Genomic DNA, 15592 nt, shown 5'->3' with positions numbered 1-15592 from the left:
TTTTTTAACTTTTTTTTTTTGGTAGGGGGAGCTTGGAAGGAGGAAAAGGGTTGGTATTCAGAGGTCAGTTTCAGGAGAAGATAAATAAGATAAATGATAGCAAGAGGTTGGGAACATGTTTCTAGCAATTTGACTATAAAATGGAAAGGAAAATGCAGAGAGTGGGAAAAAAGTGTTGAAAGAGATTTGGGATGAGGAAACAGGAGGCATGCTGAAAAGTACTTCTAGAAAAGGGAAGAAAAAAATACTAATCGAAAGAGAACGATGACATCCTTGGGTCAAAGAACAAATCCTAGAAATGATTACTAAATATGTAAAAATGACTATATACCAAAGATTGGGAATGTAGATACCAAGAGTTCTCAGAGGCAAAATTAGCTTTGAAAACAGAATAAAACAGAGAGAAACTTAGCATATGATTTCAAAAGAAAACCAGAAAAATTAACAACTCTTTAAGAAAGTACAAACCAAATTGTTAAAATCATAGAATAAAGAGACTAAATTAAAAACAAAATTATTATAGTAAAGAAAACAAAATCATGACTGTTTTCTTAAAAATCCAATAATAGTTGGGGGAAATCAAATTACAAGAATAAAAAATGAACAATGTGAATTTACAATGAATTATAAAATGTAATTATAAAAATTATTAGAAATTACTATACTCCATTATAGGCCAGAAAAACTAAGAATTTAAATTTAAATCATTTTAGATGATTGCCTTTTTACAAAAAGATAAAATAACCAAATTAACAAAGACATCCCAATGGCAGAAAGAAAGAGTAAATCATAAATGAATTACCTAGGGGAAAAATCCCTTGTATAGACAGATTTTCAAGAAAATTTTATCAAATATCCAAAGAGCAATTAATATCTGTTACAAAACCTATTCTCAGTAATTGGAAAACATGACACTCTATATCAAGCTCCTTAAATTCAGATATCCAAATATTGAACTGATAAAATAGAAAAAAGAGAACCATAGATCAATTTCACTAGGATACTATCACAAATAATGTGAAATAAAACCTTAGCAAAGCTACTACTGCAATATATATATATAAAAAAACTATTCACTAAAAATATTTTATTAAGACCAAGTTGTATTTATACTAGAGCCACCAATGATGGATCAACATTAGGAGTAACAACCACATAACAGAATTATAACATACGGCATTCATTTATGTTGTTAAAAACTAACAAGCATAACCATGGAAAGTTTCTCTTTTAATAAATGAATATATGTATACATACATACTTATATACACATAGATACATTATATATAACATCAGTTAAGGGGAGAGATAAGGTAAAACTTAAAAATCTCCAGAGAAACAAGAAAACCTGAGATAAAAGTTTAAGTAAAAGAGGAGGATATAAAACAAAATAAAAGTCATTGACACATCTATAGAGAATCAACAAAAACCAGGAGAAAATAATAGAAATCCCATTCAAAATGATGACTTTCAGAAATGTGATAACTCTGGGGAAAGCGGGGCAAGAATAATGTGAGTAAGGACTTAGGAGAGGGAAGCTTAGGAGGGGAAAACTCAAACGTTTTAAGGGGAAGAAAAAGACACAGATCTAAATGAAGAGGATGAGGACATCCTGAAGAAAGAGTGGGTCATAGAAATAATTAAGAGCTGTGTAAATACATATACACAGGTGATTAATAGCTACCTAAACACACACATACTCAAGACTTTAACACAAATGAAAGGCGGTCTTCATAGAAATAAACAAATAATTAGAGAGTCATTTGTGTTATGATAAAATCACGCCAGTATAATAAAAATAACTATGATACCTAAATTAATTTTGAGATTGAGTGCTATACCAACCTGCCAAGGGAGACTGCTTTACAGAAATAAAGTAACAAAGTTCATTTAAAAGTACAAAAGAAGTCTTGAATCTCAACGGCAGCAATCAACAAAAATAAGGTAGTGGAAAGGCCAACAGCATCATCAAGAAGTAATATTCAAGACTATTTGATACTAATTACAACATATAAACAACCTGTGGAACAAGGTGGAAAGTAACTCCCAGAAATAAGTGAATATAACAACCCAGGGTTTGACAAACCTAGGAACACCAAATAAAGGGGGCAAGAACTCCCTATTCAAGCTGGGCTGTTGGGAAAACTACACTGGATGGAAGCTTGCCAGAAATTTGAATTGACTAACATCTTACTCCATGTACATACAGGAAGCTCCAAAATTATACACATCTCAAATATAAAAGACATTTTTAAAAACTAGAACAAAAGAGAATGAAATGCCTACAAAAAGCAGGAGATGAATTTGTAACCAAATGAAATCCAGAGATCCCAAAAGAAAAATAATTTTGGTCACATTAAAAGAGTTTCTGCATAAATAGACTCAATGTAGAAGAGAAACAAGTGAATGTGAAAAAAATCTTTCATTAGCTCTGATAAAAGTTTAAATCTAAGACAAATGGGGAACTGACAGATATGGAAATGATCGACAATCATATGAAAGTTTGCTCCGTCTCACTAGTAAGAGAAGTGCAATTAAAACAACGGAGCTTTCATCTCACAACAAGTAAACTGGCAAAGGTATTAAAAATGAAAAGAATCAATGTTAAAACATCTGTGAGAAGACGAAATCAATAATACTTTGTTGGCAGACCTATGAATTAGTCCAACCATTCTAAAAAATCGTATGTCACTTAACTGTTCAAACTTTTTAACCCAGAAATCCTACTTAGTATATGCCCCTAAAAGATCAGAGATAGAAAGTGGGGGCAGAGAGAAGGTCCCCTGTTAATAACAGCATTTACTGTGACAGCAAAATCTGGAAACAAAGTAATTGATCCATAATTGGGGAATAGATCTATCACGCCAATGAAGAAGGAAGCAAACAGGAATGTTCCATGGTGAAAAGAGCAATCAGTGAACTTGAGGGTTATAGGACCTGAACTTGATTCCCACAGCTCAGGCTCTTACTGTCTATACTATTGTGGGCAAGTCATTTAAACCCTTCTGACCTTCAGCTTCTTCATGTGTAAAATGAAAGAGTCAGACTCAGTAACTCCTTTCCAGCTCTGGGTCTATGATCCTCCTAATGGAATGAAATTATTACTTTCTCCTCTCAGAAGAGGGTGGGATACAACACAGGGATAACTATGCATACAGTGTTTACTGTTAGAATCCACTGCTGTGTCATCTGGCTTTGCTTAAATGTTTGTTAGAAGAAAGGGTTCAGTGGAGATGGTAGCAGTTAAGGGAAAATAACTGGTATTAAAAGCAAAAAGAAACTTAAAATTTCTTTCTAAAAGCCTTTTTATTTTTCTTTTATACCAAAGAAGTCAGCACTTACAAGAATCTTTGCAATTATTAATCTGAAAAGTTATTTAAGCAAGTTTGGTTGTATTAATGTACAATATTAGGTTTCTAACATTTATTTTTTTTAAATGAAGAATAACCTTTATTGGGTAAAGACCATATACTACTGAACAAAATTATTTCATGGAGAGAACACTGAATTAGGAGTCAAGTAAAGCAGTAAATTTCAGCGCTAGTCCTATCACTAACTAGCTGGTACCTCTGGTGTTTCTATTCCCTCCCCTATAAATGGGGATAATACTAAAATCAAGCAGTACCTATCTTACAAGACTACATCAGACCAAAATGAGATTATGCATCTACAAAAATGCTTAGAGAAGTATAAAACTCACCCCAAAGATTTTTAAAGAAAGTTATAAAATTGAGATTCTTAGATGAAAGATGTTAATAGTATTATTGTGTATATAGTATGTTTCTGCATGCAGCTAACCTTGAAACAAACAATAAAAATCATTTCAAGTAGGAGACTAAAATAATATGAACAATGAACTCCAAATGTTTAAAAATCTTTGACAAATACATTTCTCTTCCAAGTCCACTCAAACCAAGTAATTTTTGTTTTGTTTTGCTCCACAATTCTTAACACCTACCTCAGAGACGGGTCTTTTTCACCTGATGACCTCATCAGCTCCCACAGATTCAATTACTATCTCTATGCAGATGACTCCCAAACCTACACATCCAGCCCTATTCTCTTTCGGTGAAGCTCCAATTCTGAATTAAAAATTGCCCCCATTGGACATTCTGAACTGGATATACTATCGTCATCAAATTCACCATGTCTGAAACAGAACTCCTATTTCACACCAAATGCACTCCTCTTTTAAACTTCCTTCGTATTGTCCAAGGGCATCAACCAGCCTTCAGTCACCCAGGTTTATTAACTTGATGTCATCAATTCCTCACTGTTCCTCATCCTATATATCCAATCAGGTGCCAAATCTCATTTCTTTCTCTACAACAACACTCAAATGTGTCTCCTATTCTCTACTCATTGAGCCGCCATCACCTCTAGCCTGGAATATTACAAATACAACTATTTTGTCTCCTTACCTCAAAGCCTTTCCCTACTCCAATTCACCCTCTATGTAGCTACCAAAGTGATTTTCCTTAGGTTCCGATTAAGCAACACATCTTGCCTTCCTCCCAGCTTAAGCAAACTCTAGTGGCCCTCTACAGCCTCTATGATCAAACATATACTACTATTTGGCATCTTAATCTCTTCACAAAACTGGTCCCTTCCTACCTTTCCAGTCTTCAGATACATTTTAGCTTTCCGTGCATTGTGACATCTACCCATACCTTCATCCTCAATGTTGCACATAAAATGACCCTTCATCTTTCCCCTCTTTTTTTGCCCTGACTGTCCAACACGCTTACAATGCACTTTCTTATCTCCACCTTATAAAGTCCTTCAATTTCAAGAATGCAGCTTAAGAATCACCCTCTATATAAAACTTGTCCTAATCTCTATCCCCTAACTCCTAGTATCTTCCCTAATGACCTTGTATTTATTTTAAATTTATTCTCTATAATTCTGTAACACATATATGTACATGTTATCTCTCCCAATAGAATCTAAGATCCTTGAGAAAAGGACCGTTTAACTTCTTGTCTTTATATCCTCTGTGCCTAGCATAGCACCTGGCACACAGCAGGTACTTAATAAATACTTGATATTTAAACGACAGGTTATTTTTTTTCCACGACATATTACAAAGAGCTGTGTGAAGCACTGAGGATATAAGCAATAGTCTCTACCCACTGGGACCTAATACATTTAGTAGGCATATATTTTTAAAAAAATAAAATATAGGCTAGAATGGGGCAAGTGCTTATGATATATCAAACACAGACACGAGGTTGAGGGAAGGCAGGATTATTTGTAGATAGGATAGAGGGAAAAAATTAGCACAGACCTTTCATGGAAGAAATTGAAGAGACAGAAGGAAGGAAAGGAAATAAGCATTTATTAAGCACCTACTTTGTGCCTGGCACTATGCTAAAAGCTTTAAAAATGTTATCTCATTTGATCCTCAACAATAACCCTGGGAGGTAGCTACTATTATTATCCCCATTTTATAGTTGAGAAAACTGAAGTAAACAGAGATTAAGTGACTTTACCAGCGCTCACAACTAGTAAATGTCTGAGGCTAGATTTGAACTCAGGTTGTTCCTGACTCCAGGCCCAGTGCTCTATCCACTTTACCACCTAAATAAAAAAAAAATCAACAGGTCAATGTGGAAATAATCCATTTGAGCAATAGGAAACAATGTGCACAAATGCATGGGGTTGAGAAAGCCCCAGTATGTCCATAATGTAACAAAGTGTGAAAGGGAATAATGTGAAATAAGACTGAAAATATAGGACTGAGTTAGACCTACAGAAGCCTTAAATATCAGGTTGCAGAATTTGTAATTCTTCTTGCAAGCAATGGCAACCACAGATTTTTGGTGACAGTCACATGATTAGACTTATATGAGTGGTCTAAAGGATGGATTATAAAGGCGGAAAGGAGTGGAGACCAATTAAGAGGTTGCTGACAATAATACAGACATGCCCAGGATGGAGTTAGTTACACTCTTTCCCAAAATGATCCCACCTAACTTTCCTATTTCTGGGCATCCACTCTCATCCATGCTTAGCAGAAAAGAGGAGGAAATCAACAAAGGAGCAAGAGGTGTGATACCAGCAATATAGGAAGATGATGCTTAGTACGATATAAGAAAAACTAAATAAATACTTACAGTCCCAGGAATGTCCTCAGTTTTTTCTTTAGGTTTTTGCTTTTGTGGTGTCAGAAGAGAAATCATTTCCTTTTTCATTTGCTGAAGGACTTTCTTGAGTTCAGCATTTTCCAATAGAATTTGCTTCTGGCGTTGTTCATAGTCACTCAACAGAACTTTATACATTTCATCTTCATTCCTGGGAGAGAGAGATGCAGTCAGCATGAAATATACTATAAAAAGGAATTTGAATTTAAATACATAAATTTGAAAATTTTAAGTAAATGTTACCTAGCTTCAGTTTTGCCAGTTCTCCAGGCACCTCTCTTTCCATCTGCTCTCCCCACATAATTTAAAATATCCATAGCTACCAATAAGGAAAAAGAAAAGACATGTTACATGTTTTACACTTTTTGAAACCAGAATCTATACCATTTAATGGAAGGAAGAAAGGATTATAGGTCAACCTGAATCTTTATCAGGTTTCATACTACATGATTCATATGCCAGCCCAACCTCCTTCCCCTCAGAACTTCTTACTATGGGGCAAGATAAAATGGAAATGTTGAGGGATGGGAGTTTGAGGTAAAGTTATTGCCCAATCAGAAGTAAAATAAAGCTTAAAAGCTTTGATATAAACTTGTGTATCTATGACTTATTTTATGTGTTAAATGTCCTTCATTCCAAATAGCAGCCCTAAAAAAAAATACATGTAATCTTAGGCTATGCTGAGGCATAATAATGTCCGTCACTATGGAAGTGGTAGTTCTATTCAGCTTTGCCTTGCTTAGTTCTGGGTGTACCGAAGAAAGGAAGGGCAGTGACAAACTAGACAGTGTCCAGAAAAGAGACACCAAGCTGGCAAAAAGCTTCCAGTTCATGCCTGTGTAAGTCTTGGTTGGAGGACCTGCGTATGAGGGGTCTGGAGAAATGAAAACTTTTAGGGAGGCATACATGAGAGCTAACTTCAAGCATCTGAACAGCTGTCACATAATAGGGGGCTCAGACCAGGGATGCTTAATCTGGGGTCTATAAACTTTTAAAAATATCTATTTGTAAGATTTCAATGTAACTGGTTTCCCTTGAGATCCTATGTATTTTATTTCATGCATTTACAAACATTATTCTGCAAAGGGGTCTCTAGGCTTTACCAGATTACCAAGGGGGTCCAAGACAAAAGAAAGTTACAAACAAAGCATACACATCCAACTGTTTAAGCCAAAACCTATGGCTAAGCTTTGAGAAAAAAGATGCTTTACGATTTTAAAACTTTGCCATTACAAAGTCCTTTACGTAGATTCATTTATTTCATCTTCCTAATGTAGGTAGTGTAAGTGCTAGGGAATGGGGATCTCATCAATGTAGGGGTTCCTTTCAATAACACAAATTACAATATATCTGGGTTCTTTAATCCTTGTGCCTTTTGTCCATGTCCCCGTTTATGGGGGATGGGAGCGGAGGATTGTGAGGTTCCCGTCCAGCATGCTAGGGAGCTTTCTTCCACGTCTATTTCAGCTTTCCAAGTTACACGGCTACCCACCAGTTGTTTCTTGTCCTTGCTATATAACTTGCTCACCATCTTTTCCAGTAGTACATCAATCATGTAATATGCTCTATGCCATGTTTCTTGGATAATCTTGGTTGGGAATAAGCATTAGCCTACTCACACATGCACTATGCACCTCACATCCCCTGTTATCCTCTGGGTGACTGTAAGTTTTAATTTTTCAGAAAATGTGGTATCCAATGACTCACAGCCACAGAACCTCACCAGAACAGAAGAATACTGGTGTTAAAAAAAAACCCAGTCTTGTTTCAAGGAGAAATCTGGAATCATTAAAGAACAACACAATTTACCAAAGACAATCTAAATCTAGGCTACTCTCATCAATTTCAGTCCCAGCTCAGCATTCATCCTAGATATATATGCTGACAGATCAATTCCAAAAGATAAACCAACCAACTGAACATATCATATTAGGGACAAACAGGCATTCTCCATCCTCTTTTTTTTTTGTCCCAGTGTGGAGAGTGTCAGGCTGAAATGTTTTAATTACAGATATCACTTAAAAATCTCTGCTATGTTCTAGGCTTGATCAAGAAAATGAACATCTAAAAGGCCCTACCCTTGTAGATGAAAACTGAGCCTCAGAGAGGTTGGTTTGCCAATTAGTAAGTTACAAAACAGAGATTTTAACTCTTACCTCTTCAATGCCACTTCCTTATAACATCCTGCCTCATTAACATTCATTTCTTTATGTAGTACATGTGAATGCAAAGTCATGAATAAACGGGAAAAGTTTTCAAGCCTTTCAACACTTAGGCAAAGTACAAACTATGTACTGCTTACTTAGGTAGAAAGAACACAAAATCTCAAAACTGATAAGAGTCATCAGCTACTATAACCATAAAAATTTTAACAGATGATCTTGAAGGTGATTTCCAGCTCTACATCCTATGGTATACATTTATTTAAGCAACTAGGTAGCACAGTGGATAGAGTACTGGACCTGGTCTCAGACATTTACTAGCTGTGTGACCCTGGGCAAGTCACTTAACTTCTGTCAGCTTCACTTTCTTCATCTCTGAAGTGAAGACACTAACAGCATCTATCTCTCAGGGCTGATGTGTGGATCAAATGAAACAATATTGTAGAGTGCTTAGCATAGTGCCTAGCAAATTGTAGGCTCTGTAGAAATGCTAGCTGCTACTGTTATTTAGTTATTATTAAAGAGTATTAATATTCAATAATTAATGGTACTGATAATATTATTAATATTGATAGTATATATTCTAGGATCCTATGGTACAAAGCTATGGAAAGTACTTCAGGTTCCATGTTTCTTTTTCTAGATCTTTCCATCTTCCTTCTCTCCTAAACAAATACTTTGTATAATTAACATTTAAATCTCTAAAGTTAAAATTATACTTAGAAGTTTTCAGTTTTCTTACTATAAAGGTGATTATGTTGCTACTACAATGCTTCTAAAGCAGAGGTCAAACTTTTGTTATGAACCAAAGATAAAGACCTAGTAAAGACATACTTTGCAAATCTGTAACTATAAAACAATTCCCTAAAAAATATATTTTGTCCCTAAATACTTTTGACAGTTGTAATCCCCAAAGAATTTAAATTCTCCTTGCCCAACCAGAGCCCAAGTTAGTATGATCTTCAAAAATAGTCCTGAAATATTTTTGCAAGAAACATCAAAACTGTTCTGCTAGTAACAGAATTTTAAGGATTTGGTTTTTAATTACCATTGATGTTTTATTTTTATATCCACAGCCATCTATCACAGTGCTGTGCACACAGTAGGTGTTTAATAAATTGAACTATACTACATTTCATTAGTTCCCAGTACATTTCACATTCAACCAACCTTAAATCTCCCTAACGATATTCTATCAAAATGTTTTTAGGTACATTAGATACAAGTTTCCCCAGAGGGTATTACAATAAAAAGTAAGCAAAACATTCACTATCCCAAGCTCCAATAGTGGTCACCAATCTCCAAACCATGCCCATTGAAATAACTGAAGGTTGATTTAGATGCTTATCTCAATCTGTGCCTCCTTTTCTTGCCAATCTAGCAAAGGAGATAGAGGCCTTTCCATTACTACCTTTAATCTGTTTTAATTATCTGAAATAACACAAAAGCTTTAAGATAATACCAACTAATAATCACTTGAAAAACACTGTAAAAGATTCATACAGTTAAAATGAGGAATAGCAGCAAAATCTATTATGCTTCAGCTGAATTCAAAAAAAGGGGTAGCAAACACAATTTCAGACAAGGCTACCACAAGAGACATGATGAAAAGAGACAAGCAAGAAAACTGAATTAGTTTTATAGGCACCACAGATAAGGTATAACGTGTATATATACACATACCTATATACATACATATATATATATACACACACACACACACCCCCATATGTACATATACCAAATAGCACAGCATCTAAATACTTAAGTAAAAAGCTAATTAAATTATAGGTGGAACTAGAGAGTAAAAAACTGTAATAGTAATGGACCCTCAAATGGACTCCTTTAGACCTAGACAATCCAACAAAACAATAAATAAGAAATTAGGTATCTGAATACAACCTTAGAAAAATTAAAAATTTTAGATCTCTGATGATTACTGATTGAGAACAGAAAGGATTTTACATATTTCTCAGCCATATATATTGTACCTTAACAAAAACTGGAAATCTACTGAAGCATAAAAACCTCACCCAAATGCAAAAAAGTAGACATACTGAACCCATCATTTACTGACCACAATGCAATAAAAATTATAAGATGAAAGAATCCAAAGTTAACTGCATATCAAGTAATACTAAAAGAAAAAAAAACAGTGTGAAAGAACAAATTATACAACATACCAATGCTTAGAATGCAGGTAGTCTTAGTGGAAAATACATCTATAAACACTTCCATCAACAAAAGGGAGAAAAAGTAAATCAATGAGTTGGGCATGCACTAAAAGGACTAGATCAAGAAATCAAAATCCCTCAAAAATAAACAATTCCTGAAAATCAAGGAGATATGAAAACAAAACAAAATGAATTGGTGAATAAGTTTAGGAGCTGGTTAGAAAAGAAACTAATAAAATTGATAAAAAGTTAATCATTTAAAAAATAAACGAAAAATAAAAAACGGACACAGAAAATTCACAATTGAAGAGCAAATAAAAAATTATCAGAAATTACTTTGTCTGATAATATGCCAACAAAACTTTTAACTTAGAATAAATTAATGAATATTTACAAAAATATAAAATGGTAGGTTAACAAAAGAAAATAGACTATTTAAAACTCATTATGAGAAAAAGAAATTAAATAAAGTCATGAATGAACTTCCAAAGATAAAAGCTCCCAAACTAGATGGATTTATAAATAAATTCCATCAAACATTCAATGAATATGTAATCACAGTATTACATAAACTGTTTGCGAAAATGGGGAGGGGGGAAGAGACACTTAAAATTTCTTTACATGACACAAATATGGTTTTTATAACTAAAGGAGAGACAAAGCAGAGAAACAAAACCATAGACCAATATGCTAAGTGAACATTGATGCCAAAATCTTAATATAAAATAATAGCAAATAGGCTACAACAATATAGTGTCAATATTATACACTATGAGTGTTTGGATTTATACCAGGAATGTGGAGTTGTTCATTCAATGTAAGGAACATATAAATATAATATACAATAAATCATATTAATATCTCAAGAGATGCCGAAAAGATTTTTGACAAAATCCAATGTTTCTATTAAAAACATTTTAGAGGTTAGAAATAAATTTTCCTTAACAAAGCAAACAGTAGTATTATTTAAACCAAGAATAAATATTAAATTTATTTAATACAATGAGAAAAGTTGGAAGTCTTTCCAATTAGAAAAGCAAGAATATCTATTATTATAACTACTGTCTAACAACATATTGCTAGAAATGCTAGTTAACAGTGATAAGATGAGAACAAGAAATTGAGAGAATAAAATATAGACAAACAGGAAATACCATAGCTTTTTGCAGAGTGGCATAATTTATCTAAAACTATAGCATCAACTAAAAATTAATTGAAACAATAAATTCAAAGTTGCAGGATATAATCCATAAAGTTAAAAGCAAAAGCTGTGGAATATAATAAATCCACATAAATCACCAGTATACTGTATATTATCAACAAAAATCATTCAGAAACAGAGAGAGAAATCTGAATTAAAATAACACATAAAATATATGGGAGTCCATCTACCAAGATACAATCAGAAACTACATATCCAACTACAGAATACTCTTTACAGAAATAAAGCTAACTCTAAATAACGGGAGAAATATTACTTGCTCATGGGCAAGATGAGCCAGTATAACAAAAATGACAATACTACTTGAGTTAATTGACTTATTCAGTGCCAAACCAATCAAACTACCAAAGGATTATTTTACAGAGCTAGGAAAAATAACAACAATCATCTGCAGGAACCAACTGTTACAAATATCAAGGGCAATTGTGAAAAAAATGGGAACAAACAGGGCCTAGCAGCACCCATCAGTACTAGATCTCCATTACAAATGATACCATAAAGCAATAATCATTAAAACAAATGGGTACTAGTTAAAAAATAGAAGCAGTCAGTATGTGGAACAGATTAGTTACACAATAGAGGAAATGAACACAGGAGCATAGTGTTCAATAAACCTCAAAATTCACTATTTGGCAATAAATGTTATAAAACCTGGAAAGCAGTCTGGCAGATATTAGGTACAGATGAACTATCATAGATGAAGATAAATTCCAAATGGAGACATAACTTAAGACACAAAAAGTGACCTCAAAAAGCAAAGCAGAAGAGCAAGCAAGAAATTATCTTTCTGAGCTGTGGATAGGGGAAGAGTTCATGGCCAAACAAGGGATAGGATCAAAGAACACGAAAGGCACCATTATGATTATATAAAATTCCTTATCTCTAAAACAAAGATAATAATAGTATCTACCTGCAAGGGTTGTTGAGAGGATAAAATGAGATATTACTTGTAAACACTCTGCAAACCTTCCAGTACTATATAAGTACTAGCTATTGTTATTATTAAGAAGTTTTTTGCATAAACAAAACCAAGGCAGTTAAAATCAGAAAGAAAACAGGTAATTGGAGAAAAAAATCTTTGTGAAAAGTTTCTATCACAAAATATCACATCCAAGATATAAAAGGTTGATTCAAATTTATGACATTCACTAGTAGCCATGGTTAAAGAATATGAAGTAAGTTTTAAAAGAAACAAATAAAAGCTAACAACATGAAAAAATGCTCAAAATCACTAATAATTAGAGAAATTCAAATTAAGGCAATCTGAGATTCTACCTCACACCTATCAAGTTGGCTAAGACGACAAAAGTGGAAAATGACAAATGTTGGAGGGGCTGTAGCAGAGCTACGTGTTAGTCTAGCTATTCTGGAGAACAACTTGTAAAGATGTCCGAAAAGTCATTAAACTGTGCATACAGTTTGACCCAGATATACCACAACTAGGCATACACCCCAAAGAGATCAAAGACTCATATAAACAAAAATATTTATAGAATCTCTTCTTGCAATGGCAAAAAACTGGAAACTAAAGGGGTGTCCATCTATTGGAGAATGGCTAAATAAACTATGCTATATGAATATAATTTAATATCATTTACTGTGCCATAAGAAATGATGAAATAATGGGCAGTTTCAGAGTAAACTGGGAAGATGCATATAAACTGATGCACAGTGATGTAAGCAACAGGAGGACAACATTTTTACAATGACAGTAACATTTAAAAAATTTTTGAAAAGAATTTAGGAATCTGATCTATGAAATAACAAACTACTATTACAGATGAATCTCATAACCAGGTGATGGACTCATAATGAAGGAGACAAACATTTTTTAACATGGTCAATAAGAAATCTGTTTAGCTTGACTAGGTATATTCATTATGAGAGTTTTCTTTTTCTTTTGTTTGTTATTTAACTGGGATGTGGGCAGAAGGGGGATGAAGTAAAAATAAATGTTAACGGAAAAAAATTTTTTTAAAAAACCAATACTATAAGAGGTTGTTTATTGCCTAACACAAAAGCTTTTAGAATTTTTCTAAATAGATTTAAAAAAAAAAAAACTACAGTTCCGACAACACTTGATCTACTTTGATTTCTTCCTTGATTCCTCAAGGCTAGAAGTGATCTGATTTCATAGAACTTAATACTCCTTTTATACGTAGCCATTCAAATTATATTTTTTCCTCTACTAAACTGTAAGGTCTTTGAGGCAAGTGACAAATATTTTCCTATTTCCCCCAGCACCTATCCCAACGAAAGGCACACAATAGGCACTTAAGTACCTATGGAATTAACTCTAAAATACTACATACTTTTTTACTCTTTAATTTACTCTCACCCTGTTCTAACATTCTGAAAACCATGTCACAACTATTCCTTGCCTTATTAGTTTTGTAATGGTCTTTGACCAAAATGAATTCTGAGCAAACTGTTTTATATTATCTTTAAGGCTGTTTGTATACTTCCTCTTCAACGTTAGAAAAATAAACTATTAGCTGCTTACAGGCAAAGTAGACAATTCTCCTTTTCCATAAAGCAATATCTAGTTACTTTATGGATTTTCTTCATCTAAAACCATGAGTGTATAAAGCATGAAAACACAACACTCCAAATTAATGTGTATAGTCCCTTATATTTGATTTCTCAAATCAAAACATCCCCCCAATAATTACAATTTCTTTACCTCTTTACTACTTATTTGTCAGATGTTTACCTGCTTTTTTATCCTTTTTATTCATAACAAGTTGATGAAGACGTTCCTTTAGCTTGTTATATTCGCGCTCTTTTCTCTTCATATCATGATTATACTGAGTTGCCCGACTCGCAATGATATTCTGTAATTTTTGTACCTTAAAAAAAGGCATTTGCTTTTAAATAGGTGTTCCTTTAAACAATGTATGCATTTGTATTAATAACTTCAAAAGTGAAAAAGTAAAAAGCCTTTGTCTCTTGGTATTTTGGATGAGGACTATCTCATTCATCCCACCAGTCTATATTAACTGGCAAGGGGCCAAATCTAAAGAATTAAAAAATTAATCTTATGTCAATTTAAGAAATAATTCAGATACCTACTGTGTGCAAAACACCATACTAGCTGTAAGCTTTACTTTTTTTCTATCAACTGAAATAAATACTGCCTCACTATGGCACTGAGATGACTGCCTGAATTTCAAAGGTTCTTCATATGATTATACTGAAGGCTTCAAACAAAGGGGCAAAGACTTCATGTCCGTTGTCCAAGGAACAGCCTAGCAAAGTTCAAAGAGCTCATTAACTGACATGATGTGCCACCACTAGGTGATGAGGTTTTTTGTCCAAAGCAACTCATCAAACCACTAATAAGCTCTGGAAGAAATGTAATATGCATATAAAACCTGGATGAATCACAAATCCTTGAGGTTTTTTAATTTATTCAAAAATGTTAAAAAATACTAGATTGTTTTAATAATCAACTCAGAAAAAGTCCTTCCAGCTACACAATTCCCTCCCCCCACACACACATAAAGACCAGAGTTTTCCTATTTTTAAGACCTTTCCACAATGAATAGTCTAACCTTTTCCCCCAATTCTAAAGCACAGCTCACAAATTATTAATATAAATCCAGTGCCCATATGGGAAAAAAAATCCAGAACTCTTGCTCAGCATTAGTGTTTGTATTTCAAGAGAAGGACTCCTATGACAACAGATGATATTCTATCTATAATCACTTTCAAAATGAGAACATCATTTAGGTCTTACAACCCTCAAGCCAAAATACTACCCTAGAGGTTCTTTACAAAATTGTCTAATTCAAAGTATTTCATGGTTTTAACTTATTTACCACCTATTTACTGTGTGCATGCGTGTGTGTGTGTGTGTGTGTGTGTGTGTGTGTGTGTGTGTGTGTGTGT

At 33.6% G+C, this 15592-nt stretch overlaps 1 protein-coding gene across 7 annotated transcripts in view; it reads right to left on the bottom strand.

The window, feature by feature from the left end:
* SSX2IP (SSX family member 2 interacting protein) overlaps positions 1-15592 on the bottom strand; it is a 65863-nt gene that overhangs the window by 16214 nt on the left and 34057 nt on the right. For all 7 annotated transcript variants that reach the window (XM_027873917.1, XM_027873921.1, XM_027873922.1 and 4 more), the window contains 3 exons: positions 14415-14550; positions 6387-6462; positions 6117-6294 (listed from right to left, as the gene is read on the bottom strand). In XM_027873917.1, the coding sequence (XP_027729718.1) occupies positions 6117-6294; positions 6387-6462; positions 14415-14550 (390 nt within the window). The remainder of the gene's footprint in view (positions 1-6116; positions 6295-6386; positions 6463-14414; positions 14551-15592) is intronic.

This window comes from Vombatus ursinus, unplaced genomic scaffold (assembly GCF_900497805.2).
Source record: "Vombatus ursinus unplaced genomic scaffold, bare-nosed wombat genome assembly UNPS02014803.1, whole genome shotgun sequence".
In the NCBI taxonomy this organism is placed as follows: Eukaryota; Metazoa; Chordata; class Mammalia; order Diprotodontia; family Vombatidae; genus Vombatus; species Vombatus ursinus.
The sequence above is the reverse complement of the archived record's forward strand: the minus strand, read 5'-3'. Positions and strand labels throughout refer to the sequence as shown.